Here is a 19,334-nt window from a genome sequence, read left to right as displayed (position 1 = left end):
GCAAACTCCTATGAAAATATCATCTTCTCCAAAGGTAATTCTAACTGTATAATATTTTGCTTTCAATATTTCTGAATTCTAACCGTACAATATCTACTTTTGATGGGTTTGCTAGTTTAGTCTCGTTGAAGTAATATGATTTTTGAAATTTTGTAGATTCTTTTAAAAATGCTTTTAGTACATATTTTAGATTGTAATTCTTTAAGAATATATAATTTAATTTTTCCTATGAACTTCTAGCTTTGCCCCTAATTAGTTGATATGAACATTCCAATTTAGTTATAATCTTTATTTAAATTTTTGTGAAAAGCAAAACATAATATAAACTTCAATACGTTGCTGCCTTAGATTTTCTTTATGTCAGCATATTGATTAAATATGCCTTATTTTTTGTTTTTTTAGGATAAAATAGCTGTTGTTGATGGAATTATGAAAAAGCTTTCCAAGCCAGGTAAATTTTAGTTTCTCTTCAATTTTCTATTTTATATATTTTGTTTTTAAATTTAAATTTCTTGATGATTATTTTTTTCCCAAATTATCAATCTCAGTTATATTACTTCTAAATTTGGAAACAGGACTCAGTAATACTTCTCCAAAGAAAGCAATATCAAGCATTGTTGGTTTCAATGAAAGAAAATCAATATTCTTGGGTCATGAGAAGCCTAGCTTTAAAATCTGGGATTCAGATGATGATTTTCCAAATGAAGAAAAACATTTCAGGACTCAAGTAACACCCAAACATCAAGACAATTCAAATGTAATGGTTCCTTATTCTTTTTTGTCCTGTTTGTATGTTTTTATATGTTTTTTTATCTGTTTTTTTCATCTCAAAATTTTTTTTATGTTAATCCAGATCATTCCAAAGGACCTGTCACAAGATTTCGATGATGATTCACAAAGCCAATTGAACGATTCAACTAATGAGGTAACTTTCTAAATTGTACAAAGCTTTACATTTATAATACTTTTTTAAAATTTATTTTTTAATATTTCACAGGACAAGTTAGTAATGATAACTTTGGAGGATACCGATACTGAAATCTTGACTCAACATAATGAAGAGGAAAACTTGAACATTGAACAACTACAGAAAAAGGTATGTTTTCTTATTTTTATTTTTTTTTGTTTTACTAATATATTATGAATTTATCTTTTTTTGTCAAATGTGCATTCTTGAAGATTATGTTTCTGCTTGATTTGTGCCTGTCAAATGTGCGCTCTTGAAGATTGTTTTTTTGCTTGATTTGTGCCTGTCAAAAGTGTGTTCCTGAAATTTTTTTTCTGTTTGATTTGTGCTGTCAAAAGTGCTTTCCTGAAAATTTTGTTTCTGCCATTTGAAGCTATGTAATTCTGTTTTTACCTTGAAATGAAATGTAGTGGATTATGTTTTGGTTCAAGAACAATGTTTAAAATTAATAAATACATTTTTTTCTCATTTTTTCTTCTATTTTTATTTAGGATTCACCTGATGTCATATTTCTTGGAGAAAAACAATGTCCAGACAATTGTTTTGACATAACTTCGAAGACTAATGTTTTGTACAATAAGATCAACACATTTGTAGTTAAACTAGACAAGAAGTTGAAGATGTCTACAGGCAGTCCTGAGAGGATTCTGTTGTGCAATGTTGATAAATCTGTTGGACAGTGCAGCACAAGTCAAAAACCAAAACATGATCTCAGAAGAATTTTACAACCAGCTAGATACTATACAGATCCATACAGCCCTGAGAGACATTCTTTTCCAGTGACACAATATGATAGACAAGTTTATAATGTTGTTTGCAAGATCAGCAAGAGTAATTTTCAAGAGTAAGTATCTAAAAATAGTGTAGTTTCTTTTTTTAATCTAATATTTGTCTATTTGATTATTAATTGATAATATCCGGTGCTGCTGGGGCCATTCTATGAGTTCGAGCGGAATGGGAGACAATACCGTTTGACTATGGCCACTCCGTCAACCACAGTGCCTCAACCTCCCATCGGATTCTCCGAAGTTCCATAGAATGGTGTACTGGAAAAAGAATATGTATGGGGTGTAACTTTCATTTCTTTTCTTTAAGATGTATGAGATGACACCCTAATATGTAATCTTTTTAACGGTCAAAATTTTGTAACACCAAGGCATGAACTTGGTTTCTTATGACCATTATCCACTCCTATGTATCTGTGATCACTTAGATCCTTTAAAACTAATGTACTGGAATGAACTTATGCTCCTTTTGGAATGGATTGCTTGCTGTCCAGAAATTTGTTTCATGCAAATATATGATGGATGACTTGTAAATTCGGCTATAAGAAATCATTCCTGTATGCTACCTATTTAGGGTAATGTATATGCCAATTCTATGCTCAAGCAGCTCATGTACTTTTGTACTTTGAGTGCAGGATGACACATACTCGCTCTATGGCTGCTCTTACTGATGATGCCAATGGTGAGGGAGCGAGTCAGCCTCGCACTGGCCTACATTCTTCTGGACGTGCCGGGGGTAGTCGCCGTGCTGCCACTGCAGAACAGCATGATGATGAACCATCTCTTGCTCAACTCCTGGCTAATCAAAACCGACTTTTTGAAAGGATGGTAGCGAACTCTGAAAACATGGGGGCTGCCATGGCACAGCAGGCCAATCAAGCACCCTCCAAGCTAGCAGATGTTCAACGAACACATCCACCTCATTTCTCCTTTGCGGCTGATCCACTCGCAGCAGATGATTGGCTTCGTGATATTGAAATCAAGCTGAACCTTTGCCGGTGTGATCCTGTAGAGAAGGCTACCTTTGCTGCTTACTACCTGCAAGGTGCAGCAGCTGCTTGGTGGGAGACATACAAAACTCTCATTCCTCCTGACGAGCCAATCACTTGGACTATTTTCCGTGAGGGATTCAGGTCTGCTCACATCCCTGCTGGTCTCATGGAAATCAAAAAGAAAGAATTTCTTAACTTGAAGCAAGGAAACATGCCCTTCTAAGTAAAATAACTTCTTATTTTCTATGTTTGTTTTAGTAGTTATATTGGTTGAGTTGTATGATCTGATTTAGTAGACATTGCAAATCAATATTCAAATTTTGTTAACAGTTCATTTTTATACATTAATCTATAGTTAATTCCCAGTTACCGAAATGTATTACTGTAATTACGGTTTTTGCTTTATGTAATTTCCATATAAATTGACTGTAATTTATTATATATGATGTGTTTCTCTCCATCTTCTTCTTCTGCTTCATCAACCAAGAATTACAATTTTTATTGCTTATCATATTAGATGTTTAGACTTTTACTTACTAATCACACAATGAAAAACTTCCATTTGAACCCCTTTTCTGCACTCTTGTTACAACATTAGTGGTGATTGATAGTCAATTGATTTTTCTAATGTCTTTTTGTACTACAGTGTAGATAATTTTTGTATTTTTTTTGGTTCATTATTTTAATTTTCTTTTCGCCAGATGATGATAAATATCTTCTACATTAAGCAAATCTAAGTTCAGCACGTCATCAGGCAAGAATATTAATTATACTAATTAAAAAGAATAATTAAAATTCTTGTCTGATGATGTTGCAGAGCTTTGACGTGTTTCTTTAATATCTGATGGCATCCTTTTTGAATTTATGATTATTTTTTCTTTTTTAAGTTATGATTTTTTTTTTGGTGAGATGACTTTTCTGTTTTGCTGTTTGTTCTGATTTACTGGTTGTTTGCTCGCTGGTTATGTATGATTTTACTAGGATTATGCAGGGTCTGCTTGTCTCTTGTTTTTTTTCATATTTTATTTGTCAGATGTATTGTAAAGAGTACTAAAATAAGTATAGTATAGTACAGTTTTTGTACTGTTTAGTGAAGGATAATTAAATTGTTTTTATGATTTTTAACCTGACTGTTCAGAGGAAAATATTTTTTTGCTGTTATATGGTACAATTGAGTTTTTCTACTTTATGATTTGTATGATCTCAATGACTAGACTTTTGCAAATCCATATTTAATTACATTAGTACATATACTGCTATCAGTTACATTTTTTTATCTCTGTAATTACAGTTTTTGTTTTCTGTAATTGCAATAGAAATTGACTGTAATTTATTTTATTTAGTATTAATTTTTTTCTTATGAAATAATACCATTGTAGTGCAAGTTAATATGACAGAAACTGTAGTTGTGTAGTTGTTTTCTATATTGATCTTTATAAATAATTGACATTAACAAATAATATCAGTCTCATTTTTTTTCTTTTGTTAATGTTAGGATGATCTCCTTAAGGACCGTTCTATGACAAATATCTCGGCTGTAAAGAAGTGTTTTGATGGAGCTTCACTAGCAAGACATGTTCACACATGTGACCTGGTTTATTTTCTTACTTTTTTTCTCTAAATTTTGCATTATATAACTTAAATTCTTTTTCATGTATTTTTTTGTTTTCATTCAGCTCTTTTTCCCAATTGTCAAGAGTCGTCACTGGTTCGTATTTGTCATTGATTTGAAATCTGAAAGATTTGTTTTTCTGGATTCATTGTATGATGAGGAGAGCTTCTATCATGCTGAATTAAGACCTAAACTGGTATACTTAGTTTTATATACATTTATGAATTTGTAAATATTTCATAACAGCTTTTTTATTCATCTACAAAATTTAACTTCTATTAATATTTTTTTTGTAGATTTCAAATTTTAGTCTTGCCTGGAACCTTTATGTTCAAGATCACTCTATTGATTTCAACAGATTCTCAGTGATTTATCCTCCTGTGCCAAAACAGAATAATAGGTTTGATTATATGTCTTTATTTTTGCTTACCAATTTTCTTTTCAAATCTTTTTTTTTGGTTTGATATTGTTTCTCCTCATTTTAATTAGCTATTGTTTATATTGTATATGTTTGAAACTGCATGTTACTGTTTTTTTCAAACAGTTTAATATTTTATTTGTCAGTTGTATAGTGAAGAGTACTGAAATAAGTATAGTAAAGTACAGTTTGTGCTGTTGAGTGAAGGATAATTATACCGTTTTTGTGCTTTTTAACCTGACTGTTCAGATGAAAATATTGTGCAGTAATATGGTATGATTGAGATGTTCTACTTTATGTTTTGTATGATATGAATGACTAGACTTTGCAAATCTATATTTAATTACATTAGTATATAGACTACTATCAGTTACAGTTTTTTATCTCTGTAATTACAGTTTTTGATTTGTGTAATTGCCAACAGCACTAAGTGTGTACCCTCACTTAGTGCTGTTGATTGAATGAAAGGGTAGAAATTTGTTTTGAAATACACTGGAATAAATCTTTTTCTGATTTCCCACATGTTTCTCAGAAAATTGATGTCTTGCAAATTAAAAACTTGAATCATATCCTCCCAAAGAAACTCAAATTCTTCTTCAGTCAATGAGTTGTGTATGATATCATTGTATATGTCATAAAGACCTTGTCTCTTCTTGAATAGAGAACCAGATCTCTTCAGAGCTTTTGAGACTATATGGAAGAAACAATTTCGATGTTTGGCTTCTGTGAATATATTTTTGATTGCTGCCCTTATAGCACCATCCTGATCAGTAATTATTGTCTTTGGTTGCTTTCCATTCATTGCTTTCAAAAAAGCTCTGAAGAGCCACTCAAAAGTTTCAGTTGTTTCATCATGTATAAAAGCACAACCAAATAGTATTGTGTTCCCATGTCCAGATACTCTAACAAATGGTGCAAAAGGCAGATTATATCTGTTTGTCAAAAAAGTTGTGTCAAAACTTATACAATCGCCAAATTTGTAGTACCACTCCCTAGATCTTCCATCAGTCCAAAAAAAATTCTTCACTTTTCTATTCTCATCAAGATCAAACTCATAGAAGAAATTGGGATCTTCTTCCTGCTTTTTCTTCAAAAAATTCAAACATTGCATCAAATCATTACTGCTTGTTTCTCTGTTTATTGATGTTCTGACATTGCTTATATCCTTTTTAGTGTAAGGCAAAGAAGTTAGACCACCTCTTAGAACAGATAATATTACAATCATATTTCTTGTTGGAATATGGCATTCTTTCAAAGTCCTGATTAGAATCTTTTCTTCTGTCGACATGTATTTGTGAGATCTTAGAAATCTAGCCTCATCTGGAGGACTGAGCTCATGATTGTGATCTAAATCTATCCTCGATATAACCCAAATCGAATTCCTCTCACTGATTACAAGAACACATTTGCATTCAGTCCCTATGACTTCATTTGTTTTCCTTTCAGAAGTAATTGTTTCTTCCTTCTTATTGCAATCCGACTTCACATACTTGTTGTATTTGAATGTTTCTCTAATAACTTCTCCATTTCTTTTTTTACTTAATGTTCTAGCACTGTGAGCATTGACAATAGAAAATCCAGCCATGTATGCATAAAAATTGAAGTAGTTCTGTGCCTCATCTATTGATTTGAATTTCTGATTCAACTCTGGAATATATTTTCTGTCTATGCTTGCATTGTTTCCTTTTGATGCTTCCTGTTGTTCTTCATCTAGAAACTGTTCAATATCTTCTTCTGTTAGAAATTCTTCATTCAAATCAGGATCAACTTCAGTAGTACTTTCGCCTTTATCACTAGACTGAATTGAACTCTGTTGCTGTAATTAAACATTGGACCATAAATTTACATTATTGAAAATTTATCTTTATATCAATCTTAATTGATATGAACCATACATATTCATGAAAAATTCATACCTCAATAGATTCTTGTAGATTGAACAAATCTAGAGACCAAGGTTGTACAGAATCAACTTGAGCTTCAAAATTAATTTCTGGAATCACCTCAGACATATTTTTTTGCATCAATGACAGTCTGCATAGAATCATTTCCATTTTGTTCAACCTGCACTCATGTAAAATTCAACATAATGATTTTTTGATCTTTTTTATTAATCTTAATGTTTTCTAAATGATATATTCAAATAATAAATTTTTTTAATACCTCATTCACCAAATTATAATTGAAGTCAACATTTGTGCTGCTGCTTTCTCACATCGAATTCTGCAAAGAATAAAAATAGTTTTTAAAAAACAATTCAAAAAAAATGAAGAAATTCTAATTTTCAATAGAGTACAAGTTAAATTACCTCCAAATCATTGCATCTTGTAGGTTGTGAAGATATAATATGTTCCATTAGACTAGTGTATGAAGTAAATTTATCCTGCTTAAAATATATTAATTAAATTAAAACCAAATCAAAATAAAACAAATATACGATATCTGACAATGTATAATTACATCAATGAAATCTTGATCCAATAGTGATAGAACATTGGTTTGATGTATTTCTTCTGCATAGTTCATATCCTGTTCTCCTGAAAAAAAATAAAACAATCTAAAATATGTACAAAAAAACAAATTCTGTGTAGTCAAAAATATATATACCTAACATATCTTCTTCAAATTGAATTCTTTCATTTTCCATTGTTTTTACATTCTCGATAACAGCTATTCTCTTTCCCTTGTCAATTTCTGAATCTCTTTGAGTGTTTCCTGCATATTATAATAGAATAGACAGATTATTGTTAAATTCTAATTTATTTAATGGTTCTAAATTTATGTTTCTTACCAGTTTTTGTATCACCTTTGCCATCTTCAAGCATATATGATCTCATCGTATTATAATTTTGCTCCAGTAACCCAAGTCCTTTATTTATTAAAAAAATTGAATTAATCTGATGTTTGTTTCTTATGAAATTTAAAACCAAACTCTGAATACAATTAGTCAAAAGAAATTATGTAATTTTATTTTCAATTACCTTCATCTTTTGATATTGTCTTCTTCTCAATGTTTTTGTCTCTCTCTCTTAAATCCTTCAAAATACCTGCACAACATATGTTTTCTTTCTAAGTTAATTTAAACATATCAATGAAATAAAAATTTATATGGACAAATGTTTTTTTTCCGTTCTTACCTGACTGTGCAGTACTTGATCGTGTACTACTTTTCTTTGCATCTATTATAAATGATCTTGTCCTATTGTAATTTTGCTCAATTAATTGTAAACCTGTTTGAATGAGATTTTCTGATTATAATTCTGATTTCATATTGAAATAAACAACATAAAAAATTTATGTTTTTTCACCTGATTGTGAAATTTTTTTGTTTAAATCCAAGTCAATCAACTGTTGTTTTTTCGCTGTTTCTGTATACATAGAATTTTCAAAAATTAGTAATTTTTTTTAATGAACAGTTGTATGCATAACCTCATTAAATTATATAAACATATAAGTCTGTTCTTACCTCCAACAAAACCTTTCAAATTCTCATCTGTCAAACCTGTGAAAACAAAGCATAAGTATATTTCAGTACACTTAATTATCAAACATTTAGCAATCAAAACAAAGAACATATTATCAGTACACTTGATGAGTACACTTGATGATTTCATTTTGACTTGTATTGTAATTTTTTATCTCATATAGTTTTCATATGATATTCTGAAATTCCTTCTAATCAGTTCATATGAAATAAATTGTCTATTTTCTGAATTCTCTGAATGATTTCTGTTTTGAGTTTTCAAATTTTTGATTATGTAAAGTTTTAAGTCTTCAAACTGGACAATAATCCTTAAATACAGTAGTCTTTGTGTGTTGCTTGGTGATGTGAATCAGGGCCATCAAATACAGTCTATCTTATTGTAGTACAAATATATTGACAATTGTATCTCTGAATAATTTATTTGAGAGCTTGAGTTAGTGGATGGATGGTAGTTGAACTATAATTAAAATTTGTTCTGATTTTCTTTTCCTATGAAATTCTGAATTTGTTTCCAATAAATTGATATGCAATATGAATAGAGATCTTAAGTCCACAAGAAGTTAGTTGAAAACAAAAAAGTGCAATACTGTATCTAACCTGTTGATTCTCAAATGAGTTATGAAGTACTGTATATTATGTGAAAGTTATGTTGTGGATTCATATGAAGATTATGTTAATAGTCTGAAGTAAATTCGAATTTTGCAGAGTATAAGTTTTCAAATTTTTGATTATGTTAAGTTTTTAAGTCTACAGTCTGGACAGTAAATCCTTGAATGTTGCTTGCTGATATGTATCAGGGCCATGTGATTGTTTTCTTATAGTCATTGTGTGTTGCTTGCTGATATGTATCAGGGGCCATGCGATTTTTTTTTTGAATTTTGTAGTTGTGTTTTCCTAGTCATTTTATATGTGAACCTTTGCTCCTTTGTTTGAAAGCTTTGAGTTAGGAGGTTGATGGTAGTTGAACTATAATTAAATTAAAATTTGCTATGATTGACTTTTCCTATTAATTTCTGAATTTGTTCCCAATAAATTGATATGCAATATGAATAGAGATCTTAAGTCCACAAGAATTTAGTTAAAATACCAACAGTGCAATCCTGTAACTAACATATTTGATTGTCAAATGAGTGATGAAATTCTGTCTATTATTTGATAGTTCTATTGTAGATTCATATGAAGATTTTGTCAATAGTCTAAAGTGTTGTGCTATTGTAGATTCATATGAAGATTCTATCAATTGTCAAATGAGTTATGAAGTACTGTGTATATAGTGTTGTGCTATTTTATGCTTCTTTTACATACGCCAGTATAGAGGACTGATGGATTAATGCAATTTTTTGCCTCTTCACAGGAATCCCATGAACTTGAGTCATTTGTGAGTTATTTTTTTCAAGATTCAAAGAAGGAAGTTCAGAAGATTCAGAACAAGAATTAGAAGAGTGTTGATTTCAAGAATTAGGAAGTTCAGAACAAGATTCAGTACCTGTTGATTTCATATTCCTCAGATCTTGAATTTTGTTTGCAGATTCTAAATCCTTCGTTTTTTTGCAATCTTCTCCTCCACCTCCATCTTCTTCTTCCTTGTTCGATCTATTGCTCTGATTTTTCTCTTTGGAAGCAAAGTTGCTTTTTTTGCTTTAATGATCAGATCACGTGCCTATGCAGAGCATCTTCTTGGTTCTCAAGTTTTCTTCAATAGGCAATGTGGTCACGTGAATTCTCTCTGTCAGTTTTGATGTGGTTGTAATATTGGATTTGGCTCATGTTTTAATTTTGGGCTTCTTTTTGTTTTGGGCTTTTATTGTATCCAATGGGTCATGAATAAGATTATATATATATTTTTTAAAGTATTTCTGTGAAAAATCTGAGACTCTTTGATCGAAATCTTATGATAAAAAAACAACAGATTAGACACCAAATTTTCTGTCGACTGAGACAGATAGACAGTCCCTTTTTTTTTTACCTCGAATTTTCCTTTTCACCAACCGCCGCTCGATTCAAACTCACACGTCGCACCACAGCCCGCGAAAACCAAAAACATAAACAAACCATTCCTAGTACACTCCTCGGCACACGTGCGCGGCCACGATTCTCCGATGAGTGGGCCATACATCCCCTACTCCAGCTCTCGCTGAAACTGGGCCCAGAAGCTTACCATCCTGGCCCACCGGAGCCCTCCACGGTCACTGACCAGTGGGCCCTAACGCACACATCGTGGGCTCCGTCGTGTCATATGTATCCTTCCTCTTCCATTCCACTCCGAATCCCCTTCCGCCCACAGATCGACCCGACCCGACCCGACCCGCGCCGCAATTTGATTTGATTTCCTCCTTCTCCGCCGCCGACCTCGCCGCCGGTCGCCGCGGGGTCTAGCCGGGGATGCCGCCCAAGAGGAAGCGCGGTGGCGGGAGGCCGCGCAAGGCCCCGGAGGACGCCGCCGCCAAGGTAACCGAAGCGAAGCTGCTTCGATTAGGTCTCGTTTTTTTTTATTTTCTCTCTCGTTCCTTCGGGCAACGCCTCGGAAAACCCGGGGAGTTGCTATGATGTGCTGCGTCTTCTTCGCGCCGTTGTCGTCGAGGGGATGTTGGGACGTTTAAACCCTAGCGGATGGATTCGTGCTAGTATCTCCGAGCAACACTGGCTGCTTCATGTTTGCTTTCGGTGTGTTAGTTTTGCCGCTTTGAGTTGTTCCCCTTTCTTTCTGTATTTGTTATTCTGGTCGGGGATGTGAAGTGGGCAATATCCTTGGATTCCTTTTCGCGCTTGCAATGGATAATGGATTTTGCTCCCTTTTCTTCAATCATAGTGTACTGTTATTTGGATAATCGACCATTTCCCTGATTTTGCTTGTCTAAGCTACAGAGTTGTCAAATTTCATTGGATATCTACCAATCTATTGGATTTCTAAGCCTGGGTTGCTCACGGAATGTGCAGCACTGAAGAGTTCCTCTGCAATTGCGCTGAATTTTCCCTCCACTTCTTTTTAAGAAGAGCTTAATATGTAGTTTTGCATACGAAATGCTTGACCAGTTATTGGGTGCGGTTGCAGGAAAACGGTGAGAAGACAAACAAGGAGGAGGAAACGCAGGCTTCTCCTGAGGTTAGTGTTTTCTTTTCCTGCCGGGGACTGGAAATGCAAACATTTACCATGTTCCGAATGTGTGATGGATCTCTTTTTGGTTCCAGGAGAATGGCGCAGGGCAGACTCAGGCCTCGAGAACCGCAAGAAAGCGCAGGAAGGGTCCTGTTGCTGATCCCTCTTCGACTGAACTTCCACCCAGGAAGCTCAGGGACAGGCGGAACGTTCCAGCGGTAGACTACAAGGAGAATAAGGTGGAAATTGCAATCTTTTATACAGCATATTCTCTATGGTGTATTTGCAGTTGTATGTCAGTAATTCATTGCTAAGTCCTTATATCATGATTTCCTTGATTTGCAGCACACAAAAAAGATGGATGGAACTTCAACCATGTGCCATCAGTGCCAAAGGAAGGACAGTGGAAGAGTTGTGAGGTGCCGGAATGGTGCTGAAAAAAACAGGAGGCACAGATATTGTGTCAAGTGCATCAAACGCTGGTTTGTGCCCTTCTAAAAGCACTCAATGTTGATCACCTTAGTTGTGTCACCCTTTCAGTTCTTATTATGTTAGTTCATGCACAAATTTACATTTATATCTTAGCTACTAATATGGATCTGTTGCTTGTTTCTGTGGCATGATCTAAGCAGGTACCCGCATCTAACAGAGGACGATTTTGAGAACTGCTGTCCAGTTTGTCACAATAACTGCAATTGTAAGACTTGTCTGCGGACAAATGTAATAAATAAGGTACACCTCTTTTTTTTGTTGTCCCGTTTCTATTTTATTACCTGGCCTCATTGCTTCATTTTGTTTGATATTTTCTGTTATGCGTTTGTCAGGGTGACAAGGAGTTTGCCGATGGTAAGAACAAAATTAAATACTCTCTGCGTATTGCACGCTTTTTGCTCCCTTGGTTGAAACAACTTCACCAAGAGCAGATGCTAGAGAAAAGTGTTGAGGCCACAATTAAAGGTATTATCATAGCTTAACACGGTTCCCTTTTAGCACTAAGTTTCTTTTGTTGGTTCCTAATCCTAATTCTGCAACAGGGATCGATGTAACTGACTTGGAGGTTCCTCAAGCTCAGTTTAATAATGATGAGCGGATTTACTGGTTGGTATTGCTTTATTTGTAAAGCATGTGGACTATATGTTCTTTCAAGTGTGAACTATCTAATTTTTTGGTTTATTTGAAACAGTGATAACTGCAGAACATCCATTGTTGACTTCCACAGAAGTTGTAAAAGTGGTCACTATGATCTCTGCCTCAGCTGCTGCCAGGAGTTGCGTCAAGGTCTTACTACTGGTACTGTTGTCACTTGTGACACAGCTGTTGATGTACCTGAAATAGAAGGCAAGGAAGGTTTGCAAGAGGGAAGTAGTCATAGCAGTGCTGTAGGTCAAGGGGCTTCTGATCAACAGAATGACAGGTTGATAGGTAGTGCAGCTCCTTCAGAGGATTGCACTCCTAGTTTGATATGGAGGGCAAAAAGCAACGGAAGCATACCATGCCCACCTAATGCAGGTGGTTGCGGGGATTGTCTTCTCGAACTTAGGTGTTTGTTTAAGGAGAACTTTATTTCTGATTTACTGGATAAAGTCAATTCAGTGGTCAATAAGGAAACAGAGCAGGAGTTGGGAGGCTCTAGATGTTCCTGCTTCACTGAATCCGGTGAAGTGAACAATGAAACATCACGGAAATCAGCTTGCAGAGAGGACTCCAATGATAACTACATATATTGTCCAACTGCTAGAGAAGTTCAAAGTGGAGCTTTAGATCATTTTCAGCAGCATTGGTTGAATGGTCAGCCAGTCATTGTTCGTGACGTGCTTGAGCTAACTTCTGGACTGAGCTGGGAGCCAATGGTTATGTGGCGGGCCTTACGGGAAAAGAGAGACAAGAAAGAGCATGAACGGCTCTCAGTTATAGCTCTTGATTGTCTGACATGGTTTGAGGTAAGTAACATTATGTTAATAAAATTGCAATAAGCTGCCTCTTGTAGAGCTGATGCTAGGGATTGTCAGTCACATAATCTACACGAGTACAATTATAAACGTGTGGAGTTGAAACATTGATCATCGTGATTTCTTGAGGTGTGTAGATGTGCCAGTGGAATCCCTGATACCATGAAAATGTACACACAACAAAAGAAAAAGAACTGTATATCTACCTAATGTCAGCTCAGCTTATGTGCCTGGTAGTGGTAGAACTTATGAACTTCACATATCAATATATTAGTTTATGTACCACCAGGATGTGTTGGTGGTGCCAGTTTCATATCTGGGGTTCAACAGCACCATTGAAACTACTTTATATTTCAAACTGGTAACTTCCTAATACCATTGCTTTCATTTAACCATAATGCAGGTTGATATAAATATTCACATGTTTTTTGAGGGGTATTCCCGTGGAGCTGTTGGTTCGGAGGATTTGCCTGTGCTACTTAAGCTTAAAGATTGGCCACAACATAGTTCCTTTGAGGAGCGCCTGCCGCGGCATGGTGCTGAGTTCATGTCTGCACTACCATTTCGTGAGTATACAGATCCAAAATCTGGTCCCCTTAATCTGGCAGTGAAGCTTCCAAAACATGTTAAAAAGCCAGATCTTGGTCCAAAGACATACATTGCTTATGGTGTCGCCCAAGAGTTGGGAATAGGTGATTCTGTTACGAAGATCCATTGCGACATGTCTGATGCGGTAAATAAGTGAATTTCTTGTGATTTCTGGCATTTGTATATGTAGATTTATGGATTAAAATCTTGTTTCCTTTTAATTCATATTGATTGTACATATTGCTATCCTTGGATGCTATTATATGTTATGGATAGAAAGTATCGGAGACGTAAACATGGAAAGGAAGGGGCTGCTGGGAACTCAAAATTAGCAGGGCCTCCTGCAGTAGTCTGGGAGGATATACATTCCTAGTCTTTATATATCAAATATAGTAGCTATTTCCTAGTATTCAGGTCAAGTTTGTATGTTGTACTACCATATGTCCATATCTCGCTTCTTCGTAGTTTAAGAGTTATCCCTGTTATATGAAGGGACCAATTTTGTACTAGCAGCAATCAGTCAATAAAGCTGAAGGTCTTCACCCAACTCTAAATCCTTGCCAACCGAGCATCTAGCTGAGCAGGACAACCCTGCTTGACCTGAGAGTGCTGGTTCATACCTGCCTGTGTTTCTATTCCTGACCTTCTTCCTCCTCTTTACTACATTATTTCGTATCATAGCAATCTCCTCCTCCAGCAGCCCTAGCCCTCTGACCAACCCATCCCTGCCATCCACCATATAAAACTCCAAAGCCCTGGAAGAGCTCTTCAAACAGCTGGGGTACAGACCTGGGCAAGAAGATTTATATCCTCATTTCTAGGCAGGATGCCATGAACACAAGTGATGCAAGGGCTGTAGCATGATACCCTGGCCCTCATGGCCTCATTCCAACCAGCACTAGCCGCAGCAGCAATGTCTTGGCATCAGTGCTAGGGCAGGATGAAGATGCGTGTGGTGCGCTATTCTACCACAAATTGACCTTCTCAGCATTTGATGGCAAAGAAGACCCACTCCCATGGTTTAATCGTTGCGAGCAATTTTTCAAGGACCGTGATCTCTTGAAGAGGGAAGGAATGGCTTGTGTCAGACCACATGATGGGCGAGGCACAGAAGTGCTATATGCAGTTTTAAATGATATGAAGGCGTTTTCTTGTGGAAAAAAAACTGCGACTTTGTCAACATGCACTATGGCTCTCCAATGCACAGCAATGCCTTGAACCAATTATCTCTATTACACCATACTAGGATAGTGGCAGAGTACCAAAAAAATTCTTTGCTCTCTTGTACCAGGTTTCACCATCTCTTCTGAAAGAACAGCAAGTCAACTTGTTCACTGCTGGCCTCGGCCAATCATTGCCTACTGATGTGGAGTTGTAAAATCTTACAGACCTTCAGCACCCCATGAGCCTAGCTCGTGCCGTTGAACAGTGGCTGGAAGACAACTACAGTGACAGTACGAGCATCGAATATATAGAAGCCATTTCCTAGTTTAACTTTAGATTGTAGTCATGTCAAGTCTGCAAGTTATTCTACTATATTTAGCTCCTTCCTAGTTTAAGAGTGAGCCCTGTTATAAAGGGACAATTTTTGTACTAGTACCGAACCAAGCAGGACAAAGCTTGCTCAACCTCAGGGCACTGGGTTCTACCTGCATGTTTTTGGCTTCAAATATTCTTCTGTTGGCATGTTGGAAGTTGCTTATTTAGATTTTTGATTTTTCAGTTCTCTTTATAGTTGATTACCAATGCTAACATCTAGTCTAGTTATTAAACACAGCATAAATTTATAGAATCATCTATAAAAAGAATTATGTGATATTTGCTTGTGTTGTCTTGTTACTTGCTGCTGAAAGCTGCACTCCTTAGTTTAATTCTTGCTACGGTGGCTGACAATGCTGGATAGTTGGTTGACCATGTCATGAATTATATGGGAAAAAACCAATGGAACGTTAATTTTAATTATGAAAATGTATCTGATGCATACAGTATCCAGCTGTATCATTGTGTTTTTTTAATAAAAAGCTGTATCATCGTGTGATTTTCCTTTTTTTTTAATAAAAAGCTGTATCATCGTGTTATTTTCCTGATTTCAGGCCTTTCCATTTGTTATACACCTGTTTACTTTGTTCAGTTTTGACTAATAAAGTAATAATCACATGTTTCCTATTGCGTAAACAGGTTAATATTCTCATGCATACTGATGAGGTAGAACTCAAAGCTGAAAGGATTACAGCAATAGAGAAAAAGAAAGAGAGCTTACGTAAAGATGGCAAGAATCTTCATGTTCTGCGACCAGACCATGACGATGATACATCAATAGCTCTCAGTGAATCAACTGAAGTGCCAAGATCTCGAGGACTTGAAAATGGCTCAAGCATTAAGCAGCCAGCACCAAATGTTGCTGTAATGGACCAGGGAGGTGTTCATACAGATATGGTAGCTGATGAAGCTGAGGGAAACTTGAGTCTGTCTAATGGGCAATCACCCAATCAAAGTGATGCACATAATATGGATATTACTTTCTCCAAGGGGGAAACAGACCATTCTATCTGCACAATTAATGGGGGAGAGGAGATGGGCAATGGCTTTGGGAGGGAAGATAAATGTAAATCTTCTCATGGTGTAGGATCATCTGAATCTTCTGATTGTCAAAGACGCAGTAGGCGACGTGATGCTTGCTCTTCCAGTGCAACAGGGGAAATAAACGAAACCAGCATGGAGACTAACAAATTTACCATATCTATTGAGCCCAAAGATGATCACCCATTTGTTGAGGGAAATCAGACAGAGGGTGGTGCATTGTGGGATATCTTCCGACGTGAAGATGTCAGCAAATTGCATGATTATCTGATGAAGCATGCAGAAGAGTTTAGACATTATAATTATGAAACAGTCAAACAGGTAATTAGTTATTCTACCACTTGTCCATGGAATGCCATCTGTCATGTTTCTCATCTCACACAACTGCCCTATGTTGTCAGGTTTCTCATCCTATTCACGATCAATGCTTTTATCTAACAAATGAGCACAAGAGAAAGCTCAAGGAAGAACATGGTCAGTAAAAAATACTGATGTCTTTTGTAATTTGTTCTCACTTACTGATATATATTGTTCATTTCATATGCAGGAATTGAGCCTTGGACATTTGAACAGAAACTTGGTGAGGCTGTGTTTATCCCAGCAGGATGTCCCCACCAAGTCAGAAATTTGAAGGTATGCTATGACAGACATGGAAGCAGTTTCCAACTGTCCATTACCATTGCTGTTAATACCATGTGTTGAATTAAAATGGACCAATCTTATCTGTGGTATTATTCTTTTTACCAACCTGCTTTTTTTTTCCCTTTTATTGGACAGTCATGTATAAAGGTTGCACTTGACTTTGTTTCTCCGGAAAATGTGCAAGAGTGCATCAGGCTGACAGAAGAATTTCGCTTGCTTCCGAAGGGTCATAGGGTGAATGAAGATAAACTAGAGGTTAGCTAATCCTTTTATCCGCAGTTCCATACTCTTCTGCACACATATTTGAATAATTTGACAACTGTGATAGCTCTAGCACTATGTTTTATAGTTTCTCCCCTTTTGACATTCATATCTAATTGAACCCTGTGAATATGCATCACCAGGTTAAGAAGATAGCTCTATATGCACTTGATCAAGCCATTGACGATATCACAGGCAAAAGTTGCAATGAAAGGTTAGTGGGGACAGCTCTGCATATTGTATCAACTTAGGTCTTGTTACAGAATATATTTCTATCACCCCCCACAAACCACACGCACACACAGAGAGAGAACCAAAAAGACATATTTCTGTTGATTGTAACAATTTTCCATGGGTACTGATTCAGTTTGATTATGCTGAGTGAAGTATTCAAGTATCATACTTTTTTCTGTCATCTCTTAGTTTACTCGGTTTATGTGTGCTGCTTAAGCTTCCAAAGCTTGCCAACTTTTACATGCCCACTTGCACACCTTCCTTAAGGGCATAAAGTAACGCTGCAAGCTGCACTGGTGTTTTTCTATTCTGCTTTCCTACTGCAATGCTACCCAAGATTTTTGTTGCAAGGCTGCTTTTGTCTGAATATAGTTAGTACTGTGTTAGTATTTCTGTGTACTGCGGTTCCATGTATCAAAACTGTTTCAAGGGAAATTCAATGCAACGTCCCATTCTGCAGGCCAAAACTGTTTGCCCACAAAACATTTCTGGTAAAATAAGATTGCTCTTCTGAAAGAACAAGTTCTGTACCTCTAGGTGCTGTTGAAAAGCAGGATCTGCTTAAATATTAGACAAGTTTGCTCTCCAAAATTCACCATTTTTTACGTAAACGAAACACTATTTCCTGGTTCTGACACCCTCTTTCCATGATTAATCAGGCTAGGATTATTCAAACCTTTGGTTGGGTAAAATGATATATATTTATCTTGATGTGATTGGATGTTGCAATGACAATAATCTTGCATTCTACCAGGACAAAGGATGAAGGGGAAGAGGAGGCGTCTGCCCCAAGTGTTAGTTAACCTGCAGAGGAAAATCACCAAAATTAGCCTGCACAAGGCCATGTGCTGGAGTCCAATATGCATGATTTCTGCGGAGGCATGTTTGTAGTTTAGAAACGGTTCTTCTCGTGATAGGGTGATGGCTAGTGATTTTTTTGCAGCAGGTTTGTGGAGCTGGTTATCATTTTAGCTCTGTACCATCATATACGGAGACGATAGCTTTAACTACAGGACGGTTGATTTTGTTACTTCATCATTGAGTTGTATGGAGTTTACCCTTGATTTGATAGCAGAGATGGATGGGGGTGCGTCCTTGATCTTTTTTTTGCTTGCTAGCCGACGAGTAACAATCATTTGTGCTACTGTAGTTTGTAACTTTGTATTACCTTGTGTACAATGGGCATTTCATGGTCGTTAAGGGCTCAAAGCAATTGTATTGTGGAGTCAGTCAGATGGCCGTTGAAGTATGTCTCGGAAATTTGTACATGGTGATGAGAAAGCTTATGTCTAGCAGAGAACAAATATCTAATGTACTACAATGATTTTTTTAGATAATGCAATGTACTACAATGATATATTTTATCATCTCATCTGATGATTACATGCGTATATTACTTGGTGGAAGCCCAGGAATAAAAGCTTGAAACCATCGTGATGTTCCGGGACTATTTCCTGCTTGATGCCTTAGATTGCCGCTTGCTCCGTGTGCCTCTTGTAAAATGCCCATGGACAATCGAAGGGATTAACAACGATAATACTTAGGCATATAACATAATATAATTAGGGATTGATAGATAGATGAACCTTAATTCTGAGCCTCAGTGAGAGTCCGGATAAGATATCCCAAATTAGCCAGCGTCCAGATAATGTCTCCATCTTATCCCGCGCGCCGACTTGACTGCGGCCGGACCCTTCCTCCAATTCCTTTCCTTGCTCGATCGTC

General features: G+C 36.0%; 1 protein-coding gene across 1 annotated transcript; it reads left to right on the top strand.

The window, feature by feature from the left end:
* Positions 1-10,522: 10,522 nt before the first annotated feature.
* Positions 10,523-18,979, top strand: LOC4328036 (lysine-specific demethylase JMJ27). Its single transcript, XM_015767632.3, has 15 exons — positions 10,523-10,706; positions 11,311-11,361; positions 11,448-11,594; positions 11,701-11,837; positions 11,988-12,087; positions 12,180-12,312; positions 12,390-12,453; positions 12,539-13,295; positions 13,708-14,037; positions 16,071-16,793; positions 16,874-16,946; positions 17,020-17,105; positions 17,250-17,369; positions 17,519-17,589; positions 18,364-18,979. Exons 1-15 carry the CDS (start codon positions 10,641-10,643, stop codon positions 18,410-18,412), a joined length of 2,907 nt encoding a protein of 968 aa, XP_015623118.1. The 5' UTR covers positions 10,523-10,640; the 3' UTR covers positions 18,413-18,979.
* The last annotated feature ends 355 nt before the right edge of the window (positions 18,980-19,334 follow it).

Source organism: Oryza sativa, chromosome 2, assembly GCF_034140825.1.
Source record: "Oryza sativa Japonica Group chromosome 2, ASM3414082v1".
Taxonomy (NCBI): domain Eukaryota; kingdom Viridiplantae; phylum Streptophyta; class Magnoliopsida; order Poales; family Poaceae; genus Oryza; species Oryza sativa.
Note: the sequence above shows the minus strand (reverse complement) of the source record. Positions and strands in the feature narration are given on the sequence as shown.